Here is a 20,638-nt window from a genome sequence, read left to right on the forward strand (position 1 = left end):
GAGCAGAAACGAAAAACGCCTCCTAAACAAGAGACCGTTTAAACCGATAAAAATAAATACGGAACCGTCTCACCCATGTTTCCTTGCCACTTGTAGTTCGCCTCTAATAATAACAAGAGTTTTTCCAAAACAAGAGTTACCGAGGCACAGATAACAATTGTGAAAGACGCGTTTCTCCGCAAGCAGCGAGAAAAAAGCGATGGGTCGATTCTATAATCGATCTATAATCTATATCGACATAAACGCTTATTCCTCTAAAAACAGAAAGAACACATTTCACATTCTATACATCACCTTAATAACAACTTAGCTTCTGAACAATGTTACTTAGATGTGTGTTAGCTAATATCCACTTTATTGTTTGTAAATAAAAATAAAAGAAAGCCTGTCAACGTCTATGCACTCGTACGTAATCTCGTTCCCGGTTGACGGTGAGATACGCTATGATACCGATTGTCTTCTTAAATGATCGAGAGTAAATGTGCTTAAATCTCGAGAGTGTAAGCACTTAGGTCATCGCTCACGTAGTTCTGTTTGCCTCGATTCACACTGTGATGATGTAAAAGCGTGACGATTAGACGCTCCGTTGTCATCGAATAAGCATGGCGCGTGCCTTTCAGGGGTTCCAGATATCCGGCAGTGTTTCGGACAGTATCTCGTAATAACAATAGCTCTCGATATCAGTTGCGAGTATGAGCATCGATATACCTTCTGAATCTACTCAATAGTGCAATGAACGTCATTGTCCTTTCTGCTCGAGATTATTCTGTTGCCTGATTCCTCTTTAGGGCAAAGGATAAGCCGACCTTGTTCTTGTCTATAGCAACGATGTGCTTTTCGCTAATTTTTTGCTGCTGATAGTTGCGCAGGCATACCTTGATTTATACAGGTTTTACTCGGCTTTCAGAAAACCCATTGTTTGTTTTTCCTCTTTATTGTCACTGTTTTTATTACTTGATTTGATAACTCTCGCTTAAAGAAATCTTTTATTAAGTTGACAAGTAGCGCATCGTTCGATCTCCATTTTGCATAAATGTTTTGAAGCCCTAATGTATAAGTCATCTTCACTGCGCTCCCGATTTTCGTCCTTTAAACGTTTGCATCCGAAACGAACTGTTAGTTTGCTAACGGCTTTTTTAGCCAGCGTCTCCACCGATCTCGGATGCGTTCTTTCAGCGATCTCCCCAACCGGAAAACAATGATTTTCAACGTTACAAAATATTTCGTTTGGAACCCATTATTCTCTGATTAACCTGTAGTCGTAGAATTAAAGATCTGATGCAGGTATTTACTGTACTGTGGTTGTATTCGCTAATAGTGTGTAATTTAAAACAAAATCGCTCGTTCCTTTTCTTTGATTTGGTACACAGCTCATCCAAACCGTATTTTATGAGAGACCAGCCGAATGTAAAGTTTCCTTTCGATGTTTCTGAGATAGTGTAATGTCCACTTAATGTAGATATTATTTCGAAAAACATATAATCATACTGCATAACTAGCTATCTTATAGAGAAGCGCCAACTTCGGCTCGTGTTCAACTAAGGTTACGGTTAAGTTACATGCCCAAGTGGTGCCGAGCCTCTGGTTAAACCAGCTTGAATGCTTACGTAAAAACTTTATTCGCTTAGGGACATTAACTTCATTTTAGTAAAATATAGTGGGGGCAAATTCATATATACATATAGTTGTATATTGCCACAAACTAATCAAGGAACTTGATCGTAGTTATTACTGGCACTTCTGCGATTAAGAAGAGTAAGCATTTAAGTATGACCTTGGCTATGCATTTGGCATGAAGTCGAACCATAAAACATTGCATTTGTTTAATGGCGTATCAATGAGCTTCTCAAAAGCATATTAATTGATGTAGACTAATATCGGAAATTCTGAGTAGGAAAACGTCACAGGATAAGGTATGAGTCAGTGCCTAATAACAGATACGAGACAGTGGCGAGAAGTTCTATCGCGTTATTAATATTTACTAAACTTCAGAATCGTGCCTCTGATCACGTTAAATTTAGGAACAAATGTCGCCCTTACATTCAATACTCGTAGAGGTCAACGCGTTCCTTGTATATACTGTAAGTAGCTACTTGGTTTTGACATTTATCGGAGGGCAATCACTTGACACAGGGAACACGAATCGATAATAGAAATACAGACATAGTTCAGCCAAGATAAGCGGAAAGCAAAGCCAATTCCAGCGCCTATATAGTAATACGACTGTATAATCGGATTACTGCCAGCCAAGCACGGCCAGCACGCAGATTGGTACGTACGTTCCGTGACACCTTATTTGAGATTGCCATATCGCTGTTTAGCTCCCGTAGGTCTCATCTCTTAGGAAACGCGCCAGAAGCAGTTTTTTTTTTATTTAATTGTAGACGGTTATTCAAAAAAGGCTGCTTGGACTCCAGGTTCAATGTAATTTATTTACACTGATACCGTCAGCTTCTAGCTGCTAAATGACTATCGCATCGGGACTGACTACGAGGCAGCAACTAACTTTTATAAGAAAACGATGAACTATCATTGAAAACATTCATTGCTGAAAATGATATGTACAATGATACACAACTTATTATATGTGTCATATACACTATATGTAACCGACGCAATGGCTTGAACCGCCACCTCTCTTGTTATAATTATAAACAATAATATATATAGTTTTTTTATTGCAAACAATAGATAAGTCATCCATGTACTCATGTTGACTCGTGTTTATTCTTTTCATACGTGTCACTTCAGGATGAACTAGAAGACGCGGACGCTGTATTGTCTGTGCTCGAAGAAGGTCTAGAACAGGAGTTAAACGGTAGCGGTGAACTGAGCGATCAGCAAACGCCCACCTGGTGGGCAACGCATGCGCGAGACCTCGCTCGTTTAAATCGACGATTCAGACGGGCTTGTCGCAAAGGCGTCAAGTCGCAGGCTTTCTATTGGATAGTCATCATTCTTGTATTCCTTAACACGGTAGGTTTTCAACAGTACACGAAACATACGATACAAGAGTATAACTAGCTAGCATAGATACATGTATTCCAACGATTCAGTGAAGCAAAGTCTACGCAGACCCAAAGTTGATCCAGTTAATATTGACTGGCTTATTCTAAATATCACCCGCCAATACAATTTTTTATGTCTTCAACATAAGGGGATTATGTTCGGATCGCCCTGCACAAGGTATCTCATTTTGCTCCTAAGTCCCGGTACTTCTGACGTGTCCTCAACTTAGATACAAAATAGGTAACACAGTAATCAACTATTTAAGTTCATAAAGTGCATCGGAAAATTCAACGTGTGAAACAATATTTTTATCATAATTACTAACTTAGTATTAGGCCCGAAATGTACTTGTGCTGGTCTCCGAACATTTTCCCAATTCCGTCCTTACACAGGTTTTTTTTTTTAATTAGAACCTAATCTCATTTACGGGCAGGTTTTTACCTTGGTAAAATGCGATCTTAGCCAACGTGTTTTAACTACGACGTCGTCTATTAAGGTCACACCTTTTATTGTCTACGTACCTGCATTTGTTTTGAAATTACTTCGACTCTGGTACGGTTGATTCATAACGAACAAAGTACCCAAAAACACTGTATGTGGGTCTTTTGTATAATGCGATTTTCTGCTTAATAATCCTTGTCTGCTCAGTTTCTAAATCATCTTAAAATCACCTGGCTAGACAGGCCTGTAGAACTTCCTGACCCCGTTACCTTGGAATAAGGTTAATTTTTTAAGCAACTTGTGAACACCATCATTGCAGACAGCCTCCAAGTCCACTGCAATATATTTATTGTTTTTCTTTTTTAGCGAATCGCTTGAGTAGTGTTGATCATGTTGACAAGAACAGGGGGTCTCTGCGTTTTTATGAGGGAGTGCACAGAGAAGAAAAAGATTACCTTTTTTGATTCATATAGAAGTACTTGCAATAATAATAACAACAGTATATTTCTCGACCGACCCAGATTTCGTATGTAAAATACACACCTTTGCAAAAAAAATCAGCGGCCAAACAGGCTAAGAAAACGGCAATCTAGGAAACTAGCTTTGGCTGCCATTTGAACTTTAAAACTCTCTTGTATTTTACAATGCATTCTTTCTGCTTGAAGGCGCGAGTCACAGAAAAAAAAATAGAACTTAAGAGGACAATATAAGTTTTTGTTAGCCCGAAAAACTAAGTTTGATGTTGTTGGATTTCATGCTTCTTATCCGATTATCTAATTCAATCAATTTTGTTTGACACACCGGTAACGAATTAGATGACATTGGCGAGTGAGCACCACAACCAGCCCCCGTGGCTCGACGAGTTCCAGGATTACGCAAACATGTTCTTCGTCGTTCTATTTACGATCGAGATGCTCATCAAACTCTACTCGCTCGGATTCCAGGTTTGCACTTACAGGGAATATAACGAAGATAAAACACTTACGAAGAACCATGGCTTAAGTCACTTACGTTCTACTTGATAAATAGTCTTTACTATAACAACGAAGTCTAACTATTCAAGATAAACGAGTAGTCGGTGAGCGGATCTAACAAAGCAAAACACCTTTAGTGCAGCTCAAAACAAGCCGAGTAAAACGTATAACATGAGTATATACTTTTGAAGAACAGTCAAAGTCTGTTTCTTAAAAAGTCGTCAATCTCGAGTAGTTTAAAAGCTTACTAGTCTAGTTTCATGGATGTTTCCTATGTTTCCACTAAGGGCCGCCATCTTTTTTTTTTGAAAACTGTCCACCTATTGTTTAACGATATCTTTGAATTTATGTGACAAAAGCGCGCGTAAATTAAACGAGACTATATGCGAGTACGTGGCACCTACAGAAGGGAAGAAAAACGCCGATCGCAAGGAATCTGAAGCTTTTCTCTACGACAAAAACAACTAGACTGACTGCTTGCTTACACGGTTCCTCAACCTCTCCTGATGTTATGTATATGAAGTGAATTTTCCATCTCAGATTCGCTTATATCCAGTAGCATCTGTCTTAATGGTTCCAGTGCACTTTTAAACATACCTTCAGCCCACAACGATCTGCTGTTCGTTAGCTACCAGTTAATGAATACCATATGTGCCTGCGAATCCTGGGTTGTCCACGCACGTACGAGGAGATGAAAATGCAATAAGAAGGAGCGGGGTGGAAGGGACGGAATGAGGGACCCGTTAAGCCAATGATGCGTCGCAGGCTTCGAAGGCAAACATATGCTGGGATTAATGATAATAAAGTTGGAAATTCTTTCTTTGGAAATGTATCATTTGAGTCTCGGACGAGTTGGAAATTAATTTGAGTATCATCCTAGCTTTAATTAACAACCATCTTATTTTCTAATTTGAATATGGTTGTATGGCTTGCGTGCAATGCACAAGGCATAGCTAGAATTCAAAATAAGCTTCCTCGTTCAAAGACGAAAATTTCTCGATATCTTTGAATAGATCACCTAAACCTAACTTCTTGGAGGGAGAACAAGGCTGTCTGCCACAACGGTAGGTAGCGAGCGTGGAAGTTATAGAGATCAGAGAGGTTTTATAGAATAGGCGATAACGTACGGTACGTTGTAAAACCGAGTGACCTTGAGCAACAATAACAGCGGAACGACCTATGCACTAGGTATGAATCATGTTATAAACTAATGCAGGAAAACACATCGAGGACCGTGGCAGTGGCGATTCCATCTCGATTGCTATTGACTCAAAGAGAAAAACTGGGTCGCAAATGAAACTACTTATTCGATTAAAACAGTAGCAGGGCTCAAGGAGAACTAAAAGGTTAACATAATAAGATCAACGATAAGGCCTGAATAGAATCTTCAAATTACGGTGTGTCGACACCGCAAAGGGTTCCGGTTATGCGTTTTCAGAAAGTCGCAACCCAAGGAATACCATCGAAGTTCTAACGACGTACAGGGTTTTTGCATACATACAGGTTCCTGCGTCATGCAGTAACATACAAAATGCTCGAACGAATGTATTTCGCATGCCTTTTTGCAGGATGAAGAACGGTCAAGCCCCATAATCCACCCTACGCCATATATTGTGATGATTTTGACTAGTCATGTCATTTCCAAACAAATGTAAGTTGTATCGCGTTTACAGGCACCTAACATAGACTATCTGTAAACAACGTTCTTCTTACACTTTTACAGAGCTACTTCGTCTCGCTGTTCAACCGCTTCGACTGTTTCGTCGTGATCTCGTCGATACTTGAAACTGCGTTCACATATTCACACATCATGCCCCCACTGGGCGTATCCGTACTTCGATGTGTCCGATTACTACGCATATTTAAAGTTACCAAGCAAGTACTTTTCCAAAACAAAAAGCAGCACTCTACCGAGAAACATTTTCGAAAGAGTCTCATCGTAGGTCATCGAATAGGATGCAATGCAACAGGAAATTATCAGCTGGTAGAATGCATGGCCATCTTCGCTATCTGTCGCGTCTATTTCGAGCAGTGCTACCTTATCGTTATGAGACGAAATGAAACGAGCAGTAAAAACGGACCTATACGTATATGACACGTACTTTTCGATAGATTGATTGGCTGTCTCAGCATCAAGCCGAGCTCTGATCAAGTACATGCATGCTTAGAAAAGATTGAACGGGGTCACAGTTCAGTTAGGTGCACGGCTATGATCTCGCGTATTCTCTGTGTGGACAATGCATGAAAGGACAATATTAATTTTAAGAAAAACAGCTCAAATGTTTGTATCCAAACGAAAATAATGTAAAAAAACGCTAGCCCATCGAACGCTGCTCTACGAACCGATCGATGAGTCCGTGCGGATTGCACTGTTTGCAAACTCTCACTAAACATATTATATGATTGACTCTTCGTTCGTAAACGATGGTGCGGATGGACGTAACCGATAGCTATGATCTATTGGCAGGGCATCGATGCCCTACTGACATCACGTATCTGCAAATTAAAACAGCGGGCTTTTGTCATCGACCGGATCATGGAACGATTACGGTGATGCATAATATCTGTACTATGGTTGCAGCGCGTATCGTTCTTATGTCAGTGGGAAGATTCAGCTGTTCACGGCTGTCACTGGACGAAAAAAGCTTAATTTCAAACACTTGACTAGGGAGGTATCCATTTATCCTGATGCTTGCGAATCCGCTTCGCTTAACTCTGTAAACGCTGCGGCCTTGAGTGATGGCACTGCCAAGCTTCACTCATCGTCTTTGGATTTATTTGTGCCAAGGTTATCACATTTTTTGGGGGCAGCTGAACGAGCGTGTAGGATAAGGGAAGATGAGGCTTGTGGGTTTTTAGGTGCATTTGATTTTTACGCTAAGCCAGCTTGTTCGTTCTAGGAGGGACATTTTGAGGTTCTCGGGAAGTAGGAAGAAGATAGCTGGGCGAAAAATGAGAAGAGCTTATGATAAATTCTTCCTAGTAGAATTTAAAGATCGTATACTAAAAGTAGACGAAATCAATATAGATTAATCATAGTTACCATACGTATGAATAATTGAACTAGCTGCGTGATCCGGGTAACTGATGCGCATCTCTTTGAGTGATCATTAGGAATAAGCTTGCAGTGACGTCGGTTTGAATTCTAGCGTTGGCAAAAATTGTTACCCCCATGAACAAATAACCAAAAATAAGGAATTAAGGAAAAATAAAACGTTAAGATTAGTCACTGTTTGCATGACTAACGTGCCATGTGCAAATAAATCCAGTATGACCTGCCTTGGTTAAAAACCTTATAGGGGACAGGTCTTTGATACTACACATAAAGAAGTGATTGCAAAGGCTGGCTAAGAAAAACACGAAAAAAATTAACGGGAAGTTTTGGGGGTATAAACAGAGAACAAGGCTTTGAAAAACGTGCAAGCGACAAAACGAAACATAAGTGCTCTTCGTATTTTGTACTGGTCATCGTTAAAAACCTCAGCTTATAGAAACTTCATTTCGTCGTTAAACATTAAATTAAAAGATGAGGTCAGTGCCGAGAGGTTAAACACTTCAATCTTATAGACGTGCTAAGGACCTTTCGCATTAACTATTCACTATTTATTATGGTCTAGGCAGACCACAAGGTCCGAAACAGTCCTCACCAGCAGTCACGGGCATAGAATTCGAGGCGCAATTCATCCAGAGATCGGCTTCTAAAAATCCAGATCAAATTAATAACGTGACTCACTATTAAAATGAGAATATCAATTTTATTACTTATGTTTGCCCTTTATTTTATTTTATTATATCTATTTAAAAAGCAATTTTTAGGGTGGGAATGCGCGGCGTTGTAAAATGCATTGTCTTCAATAATCTCAAAATAACTACACTAAAATAGTAAATAAATTTAATGCCCGCCGCTTCTATTGACAAATCAATAGTCTTCCGCTCATCATATAAATACAGGATGAACTTGCTTTGTACAATTATAATGAGTAACAGAATACATGAGATCTTTTGAAAATAGAAGGGAAAACGTGTGAAAAGTAGACGATTCAAAATGATCATTATCCACCCGTTGTGCTCACACGTAGTGACTGTGCCCTTTGCATATATTCAGCAAACTTCGCAGCTGTTATTTCGTTTTAACTTTAAAATACTGATCAAACAACTTGATGCATTGACCCAACAAGGTTTAATGCGAAACTCAGTCTGATACTGGTCAAGCACTCGGAATGGTTTCGGGTAGATGATTGACGGTCAACCATCATTTGGTAGTTTAACCCCGTCTCAATGCTCTTTCTATGTATATCAGGTCACCGGCATTGGAAAGATCTTACTATCACATCGTAACCTTTATGCGCGACGCAGTTATTTAGCCCCAGGCTAGTCTAGCGACCTGTTGTTCGTTGACTGCTTATTTTTTCGTGCTTTTTTTTTCCTATATCCCAAACGCCCACAAATATTTTTACGTTATGCTAGTTGAGGCCAGGAAAGTGGATAGCGACAAGTGGTGAAAGATGTGTGCGTCAAAGCTGTCAGCGTCATAGACCAGTAAACAATCCAGGAAGCTATGGAAATTTATGTATCCTAAGCAGCTGTAGGGGAAGGACAAGATAGGCAAAGGGACAGGCAGAGCAAATCAGGAATTTTCAGGGGCACGTTGAGCTCGAAAACCTAGCTGCCTTTTGTAAACTTATGGAAGGCCTGAGTGGCTTGGCGAACGAGATACGCCTTCTTAGGACTACGTCGCTACACAAATCAATCAGGTCAGCCTAGACAAACGCTCCTTTTCAAGTCTTGCTGCGCATATCGTTCAATTTCTGGCTGCTGTCGGATGCACGAATCTCATCCGGGTCACGGCCCTTCTCATGAAAAAGAGTTCTTCCCTATGGCTATTGCATTAAGCTAGAGCAGCTCCCTAAATTTGCCCCCTAAAAAGAAGAGTTGGTAAAAGGTTTTCTGTTGAAGATAAGAGATTATGTCGCGTTTGCCATGTGTACACTACTGAGTATTCGCAGTTTACTTGATAATATCTACATCGTTTTTTATCTAGCAAAAACGCTCCCTTATAAAAAAAAAAAATGTTTCAGTTTAACTCAAGATATTCACTGTATACATAGATAAAATATACGTTATTTAGAGCGGACATGTTAAAACTACTATTTTCTGTAGCTTCTTATTAGTTTTCCACACACTGTCAATATTTACTATGGGCCTTTTAGTGGCGCGTTTGTCAAAACCGTGAAGAACTATAAAAGGGAGGAGCACGACGCCCGTGATACGTAGCAGTGTAACGTTGTATTATATTAGAATGCCCATATAGATTCAATACGCGGTACAAGTTTTTGTCATCCATCAAATGCGCAATTAAAAATTTAGCTAGCGCTCATACCGGCGAAGGCTCATCTTCGTTTCCATCCAAAGTATACTGCATATATAAAATGCACTCGAATGTTATGTTAGACTTTTTTCCATTCTTTAATAATGGCTTCTAATCACTTCGGAAGAAAATCGAGTAACAGGTAGACCCAGCAACTGGGTTCGTTTGAAGCTCGAAGTTTTCAAACAAGAAAAAGTTATTTTTTCAATTGAACTTTATCGATTCGTTTGGCAGCTGCATCTCCACAAAGTCCTTGACCGATCACTTTCGTTTCTCAAGCTTCCCAGAATTCGATGCCAATTTGTTATAAGGATCACACAGTAAACATCACACACACTCAGGTCCACATAAACGTACCACTAGCCTGCAGTCGCTGTTGCAGCGGTAATAATAATAAACCAGCCCATATAGGCTGCAATAGGTAGATCCTTGTGAATGGACCGCGCAGCCAGATGCATGTGACGTGGCCCACGCTGCAAGAACCGTCATAGGCAGGCCAGCAACAGAACGGTAAATACATTTCTCTTTTTGTCTTTTATCGTGGCAGCACAAAGATCGAGCGCCCATAGGGAGAACTGTTCCTGGGTTTTTATTTCGTTCCTTATTTCTCTTTCTGTTTAACTTATTCGTCCGAGGCGGCATCCCCTGTTAATGCAACTTCGGTACAAGCTGCTCTATTCGTTCTCCTTCCTATGTTGAAGCAGATGGCGGGAGGGCGAAGTTAAGCCAGGAGACTGGACGGAGCGCGTCGGCGCGCTCAAAAGTATGTCGGCTAGAACCAGAACGGCAGCAGTCATCGTCTCACCTTTTTGAAACACTATATGGAGACGCCGTTGTGCGAAGCGAAGGCGAAAGTAAAGGGGGTTAGAACAAAAGGGCCACATCGGTCTTGGACAGGGATATTTACGATCGAGGAAATTGGTTAAGGATATGGAAAGCTGAGGGAAGAGCTTGCCGCGACCTGGCATTTACCGCGGACTAACGTCGCATGCAAAGTCAAATAACTGTGTCTCTAATGCAGACTCAAGTGTCTGGGGACGTAGGCCGTAGGGAGAAATTGTTTTGCGGGCCGAACGTACCTAGGCGGCCTAAGCGATTGCAACGGTCACATGTTATTCTACTTAACGAATCGCTTATAAAGCTGAAAGTTGAATGAATAGGGTAGAAAAAGTTCGATAATATGCATCTGAAAAGGACGTCCATCCGCATGGGCGAAAGGCAGATGAATATACGCAAGTCAGTTGAAGTAAATAATGAGAATTTCATATCCGTTTTGTTTCTTATTCGGTCACATAATCATTCTGTGTATGATAGAAGCGCTGGTACAATTATGATAATTGCGAAAATTAACTGATTAATCGAGGGATTAATTAGAGCAGTTTTATTACTGTGTGATGAGCAAAAGACAGACCTGGAAACTACAAAAGAGTGCGGTTCCATGGATGAATCAGGTATTGCTTTCAAGGCCGTCCATAATTATTCGACTGGTAGAATACCACCTCCCGAAATTTTAAGCTTGATAGTTTCCTCGTAGACAAGCGTATATTCCATTTTGACTTCACATACTAATGTATAATCAGTAGGTTTAAGAAGTATATCCGTATAAGGACAAGTAAGATTTCGGTCTTCCTTTACTTTTATCATCTCAACTGAGAATGAGACGACTTGGAGAGAACATGTTCTTTTTTATGTTCTGATCATCCGTAAAAAATACCGTATAGGAAATGAAATTGTAGCCAGCAAAAGACTTCAATTTTCTCTTCCGTTGCAGAAACCCATAATGTTAAATTCTCTAGTTGCAACCTGACGTGCTCTTGGCCCCACGTGTCATATCAATCAATCCTTAACAATTTAACCAGCTCATCAACTGATTTTGATTAACTCTCAGATTGCCCGACTAGAATCAAATACGGCTATGTGTCCATATTTCCGTACGTGTTGTCTCCTAGGCTTGCACCTACGCTTTGCTTCATCTCTAGATGCGCAGGTTGTGCTAAAAAATTGCTGGACATGCACCTATTTAGCTAAATAATCCTTCAACTAACATCGATGTTTTTGTTCCGTTAGTATCTATCTACTTCTAGCGAAATCTTAGTGATCGCTATTAAGCCGTAACTAACGACGTGTTATTTTTTTGTCCCGCTTGATACTTCATCAACGTTATCATACCGACGGTGGATTGTATCAATAATCGCAGATACTGGGCGTCTCTACGCAACCTCGTGGCGTCTCTGATCAATTCGATGAGATCGATCATCTCGCTGCTGCTGCTTCTCTTCCTGTTCATAATGATCTTTGCCCTATTGGGCATGCAGGTATTCGGAGGCAAGTTCAACTTTAACGACAACCAGGATAAGCCACGTCAGAACTTCGACTCGTTCTGGCAGGCCTTGCTTACCGTCTTTCAGGTCTGAATCCGCGTATCGTTTTTGCCACTAACCCCACTATAATTATGTTAGGACGAGTGCTTCAATTAAGAAACAAATAGACAGCATTCGCTTTTTCTTAATAACTAGACAGTTTTAAATTTAATCTTACGATGCTACACGCTCCATTTCACCAGGACAACTGGCAAGTGGAATAACTGTTTCCCATGAAACACTTTGAATCGGGTTCGTCCTTGATTGGGTGAGGGCCTTTGCAATTAATATTCTGTTAGATCTGTGGCGAAACGCAGACGGCCAAAGCCTACAGCACAGCCCTCCCAGTGAGGCCATAACCACCTGCTAATAGAACAGTTTGCTTGTTACAGATTCTAACCGGTGAAGACTGGAACGTTGTAATGTATGATGGCATCCTTGCATTTGGAGGAGTGGGTTCCTTTGGAGCCGTTGCTTGTATATATTTCATCATCCTCTTTATCTGTGGTAAGTACTCCCTTGGTTTATATAGGCCCAAATGATATCTCACACACGCGGGTTGCCATCCAAGATTCAAACTATCATATAAATAAACTATCATATCGCGCTAGTCACGTATGTAATGTTTGCCACTACATACATGATTGACTCAGCCCGCAACGTGCATTACGTTATGTTAATATTCGTTCGATAACAAAGGTTGTTGTTACATACATCAGGTCGACCTATAATATGCGGGTTTTAGCCAGACGCCAGCGATCACACTCCATTGGTAATTAAAGTGTGACGTTCTTATGCATATATAAGTTTTTTCTGAAAAACTCACCTTATTTTTGCAGATCCGATACCTGAGAGATTTCGCCGGACAGGCACGGCAGACCTCTAAACAGGCTCATGCTTTTTCATGCAGCTCAATTTTTCAATATGATGAGGCTGCAGTGTCAGAAAACAAGTACAGATGGTTTTCACTTGATTTTTATAGAAATTAAAGCCACATCTGGAAGGACGAGAAGAGAGAAAGTTCCGTTTTTAGTGGAGATCCTAGAAAGACGTCAAAAATATCATGTTGCTCAGTATGAAACGTGACAAACATTACTATCATGATTCAAAATGAAAAATTTTGGACTCAAAAATGGGTCTCGTGGAAGACTCTTTGCGAAGATAAGTAACAAAGAGTAAAGCGACCCATTTAAAAGTGCGCCGATGTTAACGCGCAGATTTGGTGTACATAACGATACTACATGCGTTAACCATCCAAATTGATAAGGAAGAAATACTCGACAAATGAGTGCCGCATGATTTGAGCGATAATCAAAAACGGAAACGTATGAACGTTTGCTCCTCTTCGCCTTTACAACGGTGACCCATGATTTTGATAAAAAAAAATGAATCGTTTATGATAATCGCAGGCGGTCACATCACAAGGTAGGTACAACTGAACTGACAGTATATTACTATAGAGCGAATATACAGTTGCAGTAGACCCGTTCGGTGGTCTAGAACAGGTGTTATCCAAAACAGCTTCATGGAACCTGATTCGTCGAAGTGTACGGGTAACAAATGGAGTAAATTATGAGAGGACTCCGTATCAAGCAGCTAAGATTAGCGAGAAGAGGTAAACCACTTCCGTTGGGCGACAATACTGGACCTCACATCGCAAGAACCACGGTAGCAAATATACAGGAGCTACACAGCAGTTTTTATTATCCTGCATACTCGCCAGGAACTGCTTCAACAGACTAGCACCACTTTTCTCAGAATCTTGACGATTTGCCAATGTGAAATTTATTCAAATCTCAACATGATGTTAAAATTGCCTTTCTAGATCTCATACATTTTCGTGCCAGAAACTTCTGTAGCAGCGGGATAAATAAGTTACCATCTAAACAGCAGAAGGTCTAAGACAGTAACTTTAATTTCAAATAAAAGAACAAAGTTTGTCAAAAAAAGGTTCGAAAAGTTAGAGACCACTATGGACTGAGGACCTGATAGATGACCTCTGGGAGTTACTCCATTCACACAAGTCCCGATGAAACGTCCCCATACGTGTGATAGGCAGGGTTCGAGTTGTCGCTATGGCCTGCCGGGTATCAAGGGAGAGTTCAGCTGATTAATGACGTAATCCGCTGTACGGCTGTACAGCATGAGGTTGTCGTGTGCGGTCGCCTATGGCAGTCGGCCGTAATACGAACAACTGACTACACGCGGTGCATGGGCCTTGCCCCTTCTGCGTTGTTTTGGCGCTGTGCATTTTGCCTGGGTTCCGAAACGCCGCGAGTGTCTAGCACTCGCTTTTGATTGGGGATGATATTGCCTACACCGAATACTAATGAATTGTTCATTCAGCGGTCACAGAGAAATCAGATAATAAATTAACTTAGCTAGTATAATCAGTTAGAAATTACACATTCTCGATGATAATAATTAAATATGTTGCGTTAATTCCTAAATCGAAAATGGCATCCCTTTAAACCTTGCCAGTTGCTGTAACGAAGAAGACGCTTAGATAAAAATAAGCCCGTAAATTGAACTTCGTTTTAGTTATTGTAAGCCATTCGTATTCACATACACGCGCTGATATCGGACGGAATCATGCGTACCTGATCTTAGTAGACACAAAAATGATTTGTATAAGGTTATCAATGAAAATTCCTGATATGTTACGTTTGTACATTTTCAACAGTATCCGCTGTATCTCCTATTTCTACGACAAAGCCTGAACGCAGCCCTGAAATTATCACGATTCTCAACGCCATAAAAATTTCCCATTGTCCGCTTTTTTCGCCATATTGACTAAAATAGTCCGTCCGATTTCACACATAATAGATCTTGATGGTTACCAAATAAGCTCTACGAATTTAATAGACTACTGCTCTTCGGTTGGCTTGTCCCGGCCCAATCCTTCCTCTGCATATAACGATCAGAGGGACTCTCAAAGTCTACTTTACGAACACATGCATTCTACCAACTGAAGTTAAATTCTTTCTAAGCGTAATTGAAGTTACGTGTACGTCTGCGGTGTAGGTCTGTGTATGTGCGGTGACAAGCTACGTGATTTGTAGCGTGCATTAGCTTTTTCGCCGCATTTGAGAGGAGCAGCTTTTTCTTCAAGTGAGTTCCTGCAATTCACTGACCCTAGCTTTCTTTGGCAAACCCCTCCAGTCGCTGTCAGCCGATCGAAAGCTTTTCCAACAGATATGTTAGTAATGTCGCCTAGCTCAAAACCGGACGGAAGTGTCGTCGATGTCTTTCGACGTCTTCAAGTCGCCCGGAAAAAAACAGCAATAGAAAACGGGGAAACCGTCCCGAAACGTGACGGACATTTGCCACCATTATCAAAATACCACCAGTGGAAGTCAGTCGCTTTCTGTTCGGCGTCGACTCCGCTACAATGCGACGATGGGCTACTACTGTTGTCCCTTTTGCTGGTTTCACTACCGTAGTTGCTAACGTTGTAGCTTCGATATTTTAGCACACATATGCGTGTGACACCCTGATTCATTGCTTGCCCCCGATACCGCCCCAATTATTGTCTAATAACCCAAACCTACTACTATATTGTCTTCACCATGTATCCTTTCAAGAAGAAAACATGGTGTATCCCAAACACCAAGCTCTGTGCCGTTGACTTGCTTCTGTTCAAGCGATTCCTAACAGCCACCGGTTCGTCAGAAAGTAGGTAGCAGGTGGGCCAGAGGGAACCTTCTGGTTGCGTTCCGGATCGCCTAATATCGCAAAAGCATCAACTGCAAAAGCAGGATATGAAAGCAAAAATTCTACTGCCGACAAGTTCTTCTTTCATGGGCTGTGCTCCCTCTTATCAATCCAGCAGTCATTGTCCTACTCGAGTACAAGAAAGGCGCCCACCTAGCTTGTTCATTCGGTGCCAGTTCTGTCAGACGGTCGGTCAACTTAATTCTTTGATAGCTAGCCGCATTACGTCTTTCCCTTTCTCTCTGCACCTTTGTATGTCCTGTTCCTAGTGTTGTCTCATAAGCAGCAGTTCCAATTCGAACGTTCCGGTCAAAGTGACCAGGTGATTCTCTTTACCGATAGGGGTCTTGTCGCGTTTTGATCGCTCGGTAGTTCTGACTTTCTCTTTATTATTCCCTTTGTGTGTCTTTTTCTATTATTTTGTTCAGTCAGAGTTATGATGACATATCACAAAGCGAAATCCCTGCTTCGTCTAGTTGTCTCTTCTTCGTTGCTCCGCTAACAGGCTGCAAGCTCACTTAACAAAGCTCCTAATTTAAGATGTCAACATCATTACCTCTTTGACGGCTGGGCCGCACTTGTTCCCGCTCTACTTGCTATGCCCCTGCTGTTATGTGAGGTTTCATGCGTAAACGTAGCTATGGCCTTATTTCGCCGTAGTCATCTTTGGTTACCAGCAGACAAATCTGCCAACAATAGGCGGACGGCAGATTACATAGCTGATTAGCATACGTGAGTGATGGCCGGGCAGCCATCAGTATAGTGGTCAATCGCATCAGTATTTTTAATTATAACGCAAACTAGTTTCCCGTCACCGTCATTCAGCATGTAGGCGAGGAGCGGTTGCGGTCCAAAAGGGGCTAAGTAGAAAAAGCTGCTGGCTATTGAACGGTTTAGTTGTATTCGTAGCCAGTATGCTATTGTGCCTACTGCCTATCAGTGCCTACTGAGTGATCTTTATGGAATTGCGTATGGATGTGTGCGAAACGGGCTGCTTGGGGTAACGTTTTTTACTGCTCCAGACATACTGGGTATCTATCTGTCCGTCCTATTATATTATCGAGGAAGACCGCAGATCGAGAATATAAAGCGTGAAGAGATCTAGTTCGTAAGAGCTGGGCGCATTAGCTTGTCCAACTGGCTAATCAATAAGAACCTTGGCCAAATGCAGTGTTATAACAGTGATGATAATTATATACCGCGTATTCCCCGTTTGCGGGAGCAAAGGGAAGCGAGGGCATGTGTTCAAAACGGAACGATCGACTTTCAGCCTCGAGCTATAATAGCCAATTGAAAGAGTTTCTCTGTAAAATATCTAAGGGATGGAACGGTCTACTAACAGCTGAACGGATCGCAGCGTACAACATAGGACTGACGAAAAACAAGTGACTGCAATATGAGCAGGTATGCCATTGCAAGCAACCGGTCGAGTATAGTTACAGGTGGCTGGGAAAAACATCACCTTTTTTTTTTTAAAATACTTGTACAATTTCCCTGAACCGATACAATTTAATTAATTTCTTAGTAGTACTATTATATTTAGTTGTTATTGTATGGTATACCAGTTCCAAATGAGAGCTTCGTTCATCACGAAGTGTCGCTAAATGTACCTATATAGAATTAGGATTGTCTGTCGAATAGGCCTGTCGAGATACAAGTCTCAACCAAAGTTCCAGAGGCAAAGTTCGCCTCCTATCAGACTCGCAGATCTCGGTGAACTTGTTAGTTGAAGCTCCTGCGCAGACTTCGTATCTACTAATAACTTTAAATTGCTGTCCCAATATACATATTTTCTGATATACATGCACACTTTTTGCTACACCTCGTTTTTTTTAGAGGATTTTCAACCGAAAAACTTCAAATAAACTGATGCACATCGCTGTTGTGCCCTGGAGCTATCCAGCGTTCCCAACTAGTCTATCGTCTTGCTATTAATGTGAGCCATGAACATGTAAGCTCTTAACTAGCGACTCATCTACTAAACGAACTTCAATAGGTTACTTTCATACCTGATTTGACGACGATTTCTGTATTAAACCATAGAGGCAGCCTATTACCCTCTGTCGTCGCAATTTGAGTTGATGTTCTCCTACAAGACCGTAATATTCGGTAAAAGATAAAACGAGCGGAGGCACCCGATATTACCCCATACATTTGGCTTTATTGACATAACCATAATATTCGACGGCTTCAACGTGAAGGCGACAAAACTCAGATATAAGGCAGTAGTCAGTCCTTTTGTTTCTGTTAATTGGATCGCCTATTGTCGATTACAGTCAAGAAGTCTGTCTATATAGTGGTAATGATTTTGCTGTAAGTGTAACAGATGTTGTAAAAGCACTTTTCGTAACAACAAGAATAGTCATCAGTTAGACTATCTAAAACAATGCTACAAAGCCTTGACTTCGAAAATGAATTAAGATGACTCAATATTGGCTGTTTTTCTTAAATTACGTAAATAGTTGCACCACAAATTGAAGTTAGATAAGATCAAGACAGGTGTTAGATGGATTTATTTGCAGGCATAAGTTACAGTATGGGACTGTTGAGATGGTTGACCGGTCTGTCACAATCAAGAGGTCTGTTGGGAACTTTATAACTCAGTCTGAAGATATATGATAAATAAACAAATACACACAATTAAAAAAAAATAAGTTACCCTATGCGTCCGAGAGAAGTCAAAGATACATATGCAGATAGGACCCTTACGTTGGCGTAAGGGTCGTACATTATTCAGGATCACCCTAGATGCACGTGGCCGAGCAAACGCTGCGTATGTACAGGTAAACGTATTCTTGCATTGGCGACACACTTCCATTAGTTACTCGTCTTCTGGCCGTTACCTAGGAATTATGACGGAATTATTAACGACCTATAAATTCAATCCAATGTGGTTATGGTTTTTTCTCACCTGCTAAAACATCACAAGTGAGTGCTTTTCGTAGCTTAGAAGCAGTAATATTTAGGCCATTGAAGCAGCTCAAATTCAAATATAAACTGCTGCTTTCCTCCCTGTCCTCACTGTAAGCCCAGCCTTTTTTTTTAATCAGTATATAATTACTCTCTTTCCCGCCCTGTTAGTTGAACAAATATCATTGTCGACACACGACGCCCAGTATTGACAAAGTTGTTCACAGGGCTGTACGTATAGTAACTTTCTTGGCGGAAACGTTGCCTTACTTTTTGGTATCAACTCTCAACCGTTGGTAAGCAGTTGGTTCAGTAACTCTGAGCAGCATCGGCCATTCTGTTCAAGCTCAGATCGATGGCGACCGATAGAACTCCCAGTTCACAGTGTACTCTTGATAGAAACTTCACCAGTTTATATGTCACGCCTGGGAACATGTTCAGCAGACCCAACATAGTGCTCTAGATCGTAGTTTTTTTGCCTGATGGAAAGACGAGTAAATCTATCGCGTTAAAGTTGTGTGACGCCAGGCCTGTACTGCCCACCTAGTTGTTATTATCTAAAATTATGTAGGTTCATAATCATTGATTAAGTCGAGACAGCTTGTTTAATTGTCAAGTTGTACCGTGTGCAAGATCGGAAAGAGTACATCAGTCAGAGAATGTGCAATACATCCTTTATATATATATATATATATATATTGTCGCGGGATCCTTTTTATCCGCCTGTCTTATAGTGTATTTCAATAGCAGGGACCGACCCCAGTAGGCTCTTTGACGATTCAGAAGTTCAGCTGCTTAAGCCACAATAGCATCAGTATGGCAGGTCTATATGTGCACATATGACTATTATATTGACAATAAAAAATTGTTCATATTTGTGGTGACAGCCCATAATAATTACAACGCTGATAAAAAAGCAACTGCAACATCGTAGATAAAGAAACAGGAGGTTCTCTAGAAATAACGCCCTTACGTTATGCTAGGTGATACGTTGGAAGAGCACTTAGGATCCCGGCTGCATCCCTAGATGCCACAAGTGCCGTTTTATTATCGCTAAATAAATTTACATTAGCTCCTAGTCGCGAATTCACGTTAGGCTTGCAATTGTTCACGATACCCGCTTTTGCTGTACTCCACCATTCAGGTAATTATATTCTTCTCAACGTCTTCTTGGCCATTGCTGTGGACAACTTGGCAGACGCAGAGTCACTTACGACCATCGAAAAAGAAGAAGACGAAGAAGAAGACGGAGCTCAGGACGGCAATCCCCTAAATCCACCGAACGACAATACTTCCTCGCCCTGCAGGCAAGCGTTTGGACTTTTTCTTTTTCACGGCAACACATTTTTTATCCACTCATTATACGGAAGGATTGCCCTCTGTAAGCAAAAGACCCTTTGATAACTTTTATCTTGTTCATCTCGAGATTAATCAAACTGTTGAAGATGAGCAATTCGAAATCGTAATATGCAGCCGTGGTAAAATGTAGTTGCCTAAGACCGGGGTGGAAAATTGGAATTAAAAAGAAGCCTTTTCCTCACCAACTAGAAAGAGACAACGACGACTTGTTTGCTTAGCCAACTCTTGCAATAATATTGGAACAGCTATAGATATATATTTTAATATATATGAATATGAAGATATATACAAATAAGACACTTAACAAATATTTTTAGTTAGGGTATTTACTGAATCCGCTGGATAACAACTGCACTAAGCATTTCAGTTCATTTCCACGTACCGCATTTTCGGAACCCAGGTCACGCACATACTAATGCTATACTCGTAATCAGTAGCTGGAAATTTCAGCTGCCAAGTAAAAAAAAGTACTATTACATAGTTAAAATAATTTTTACATTGCG

General features: G+C 40.8%; 1 protein-coding gene across 1 annotated transcript in view; it reads left to right on the forward strand.

The window, feature by feature from the left end:
• The window catches only part of Ca-alpha1D (Ca[2+]-channel protein alpha[[1]] subunit D), a 71,496-nt gene that overhangs the window by 34,495 nt on the left and 16,363 nt on the right, over window positions 1–20,638 (forward strand). The window contains exons 7-12 of the mRNA XM_086972857.1: window positions 2,752–2,976; window positions 4,266–4,394; window positions 6,148–6,299; window positions 11,990–12,200; window positions 12,545–12,659; window positions 19,921–20,083. Of these exons, the coding sequence (XP_086828983.1) occupies window positions 2,752–2,976; window positions 4,266–4,394; window positions 6,148–6,299; window positions 11,990–12,200; window positions 12,545–12,659; window positions 19,921–20,083 (995 nt within the window). The remainder of the gene's footprint in view (window positions 1–2,751; window positions 2,977–4,265; window positions 4,395–6,147; window positions 6,300–11,989; window positions 12,201–12,544; window positions 12,660–19,920; window positions 20,084–20,638) is intronic.

Source organism: Varroa jacobsoni, unplaced genomic scaffold (genome assembly GCF_002532875.2).
Source record: "Varroa jacobsoni isolate VJ856 unplaced genomic scaffold, vjacob_1.0 contig00495, whole genome shotgun sequence".
In the NCBI taxonomy this organism is placed as follows: Eukaryota; Metazoa; Arthropoda; class Arachnida; order Mesostigmata; family Varroidae; genus Varroa; species Varroa jacobsoni.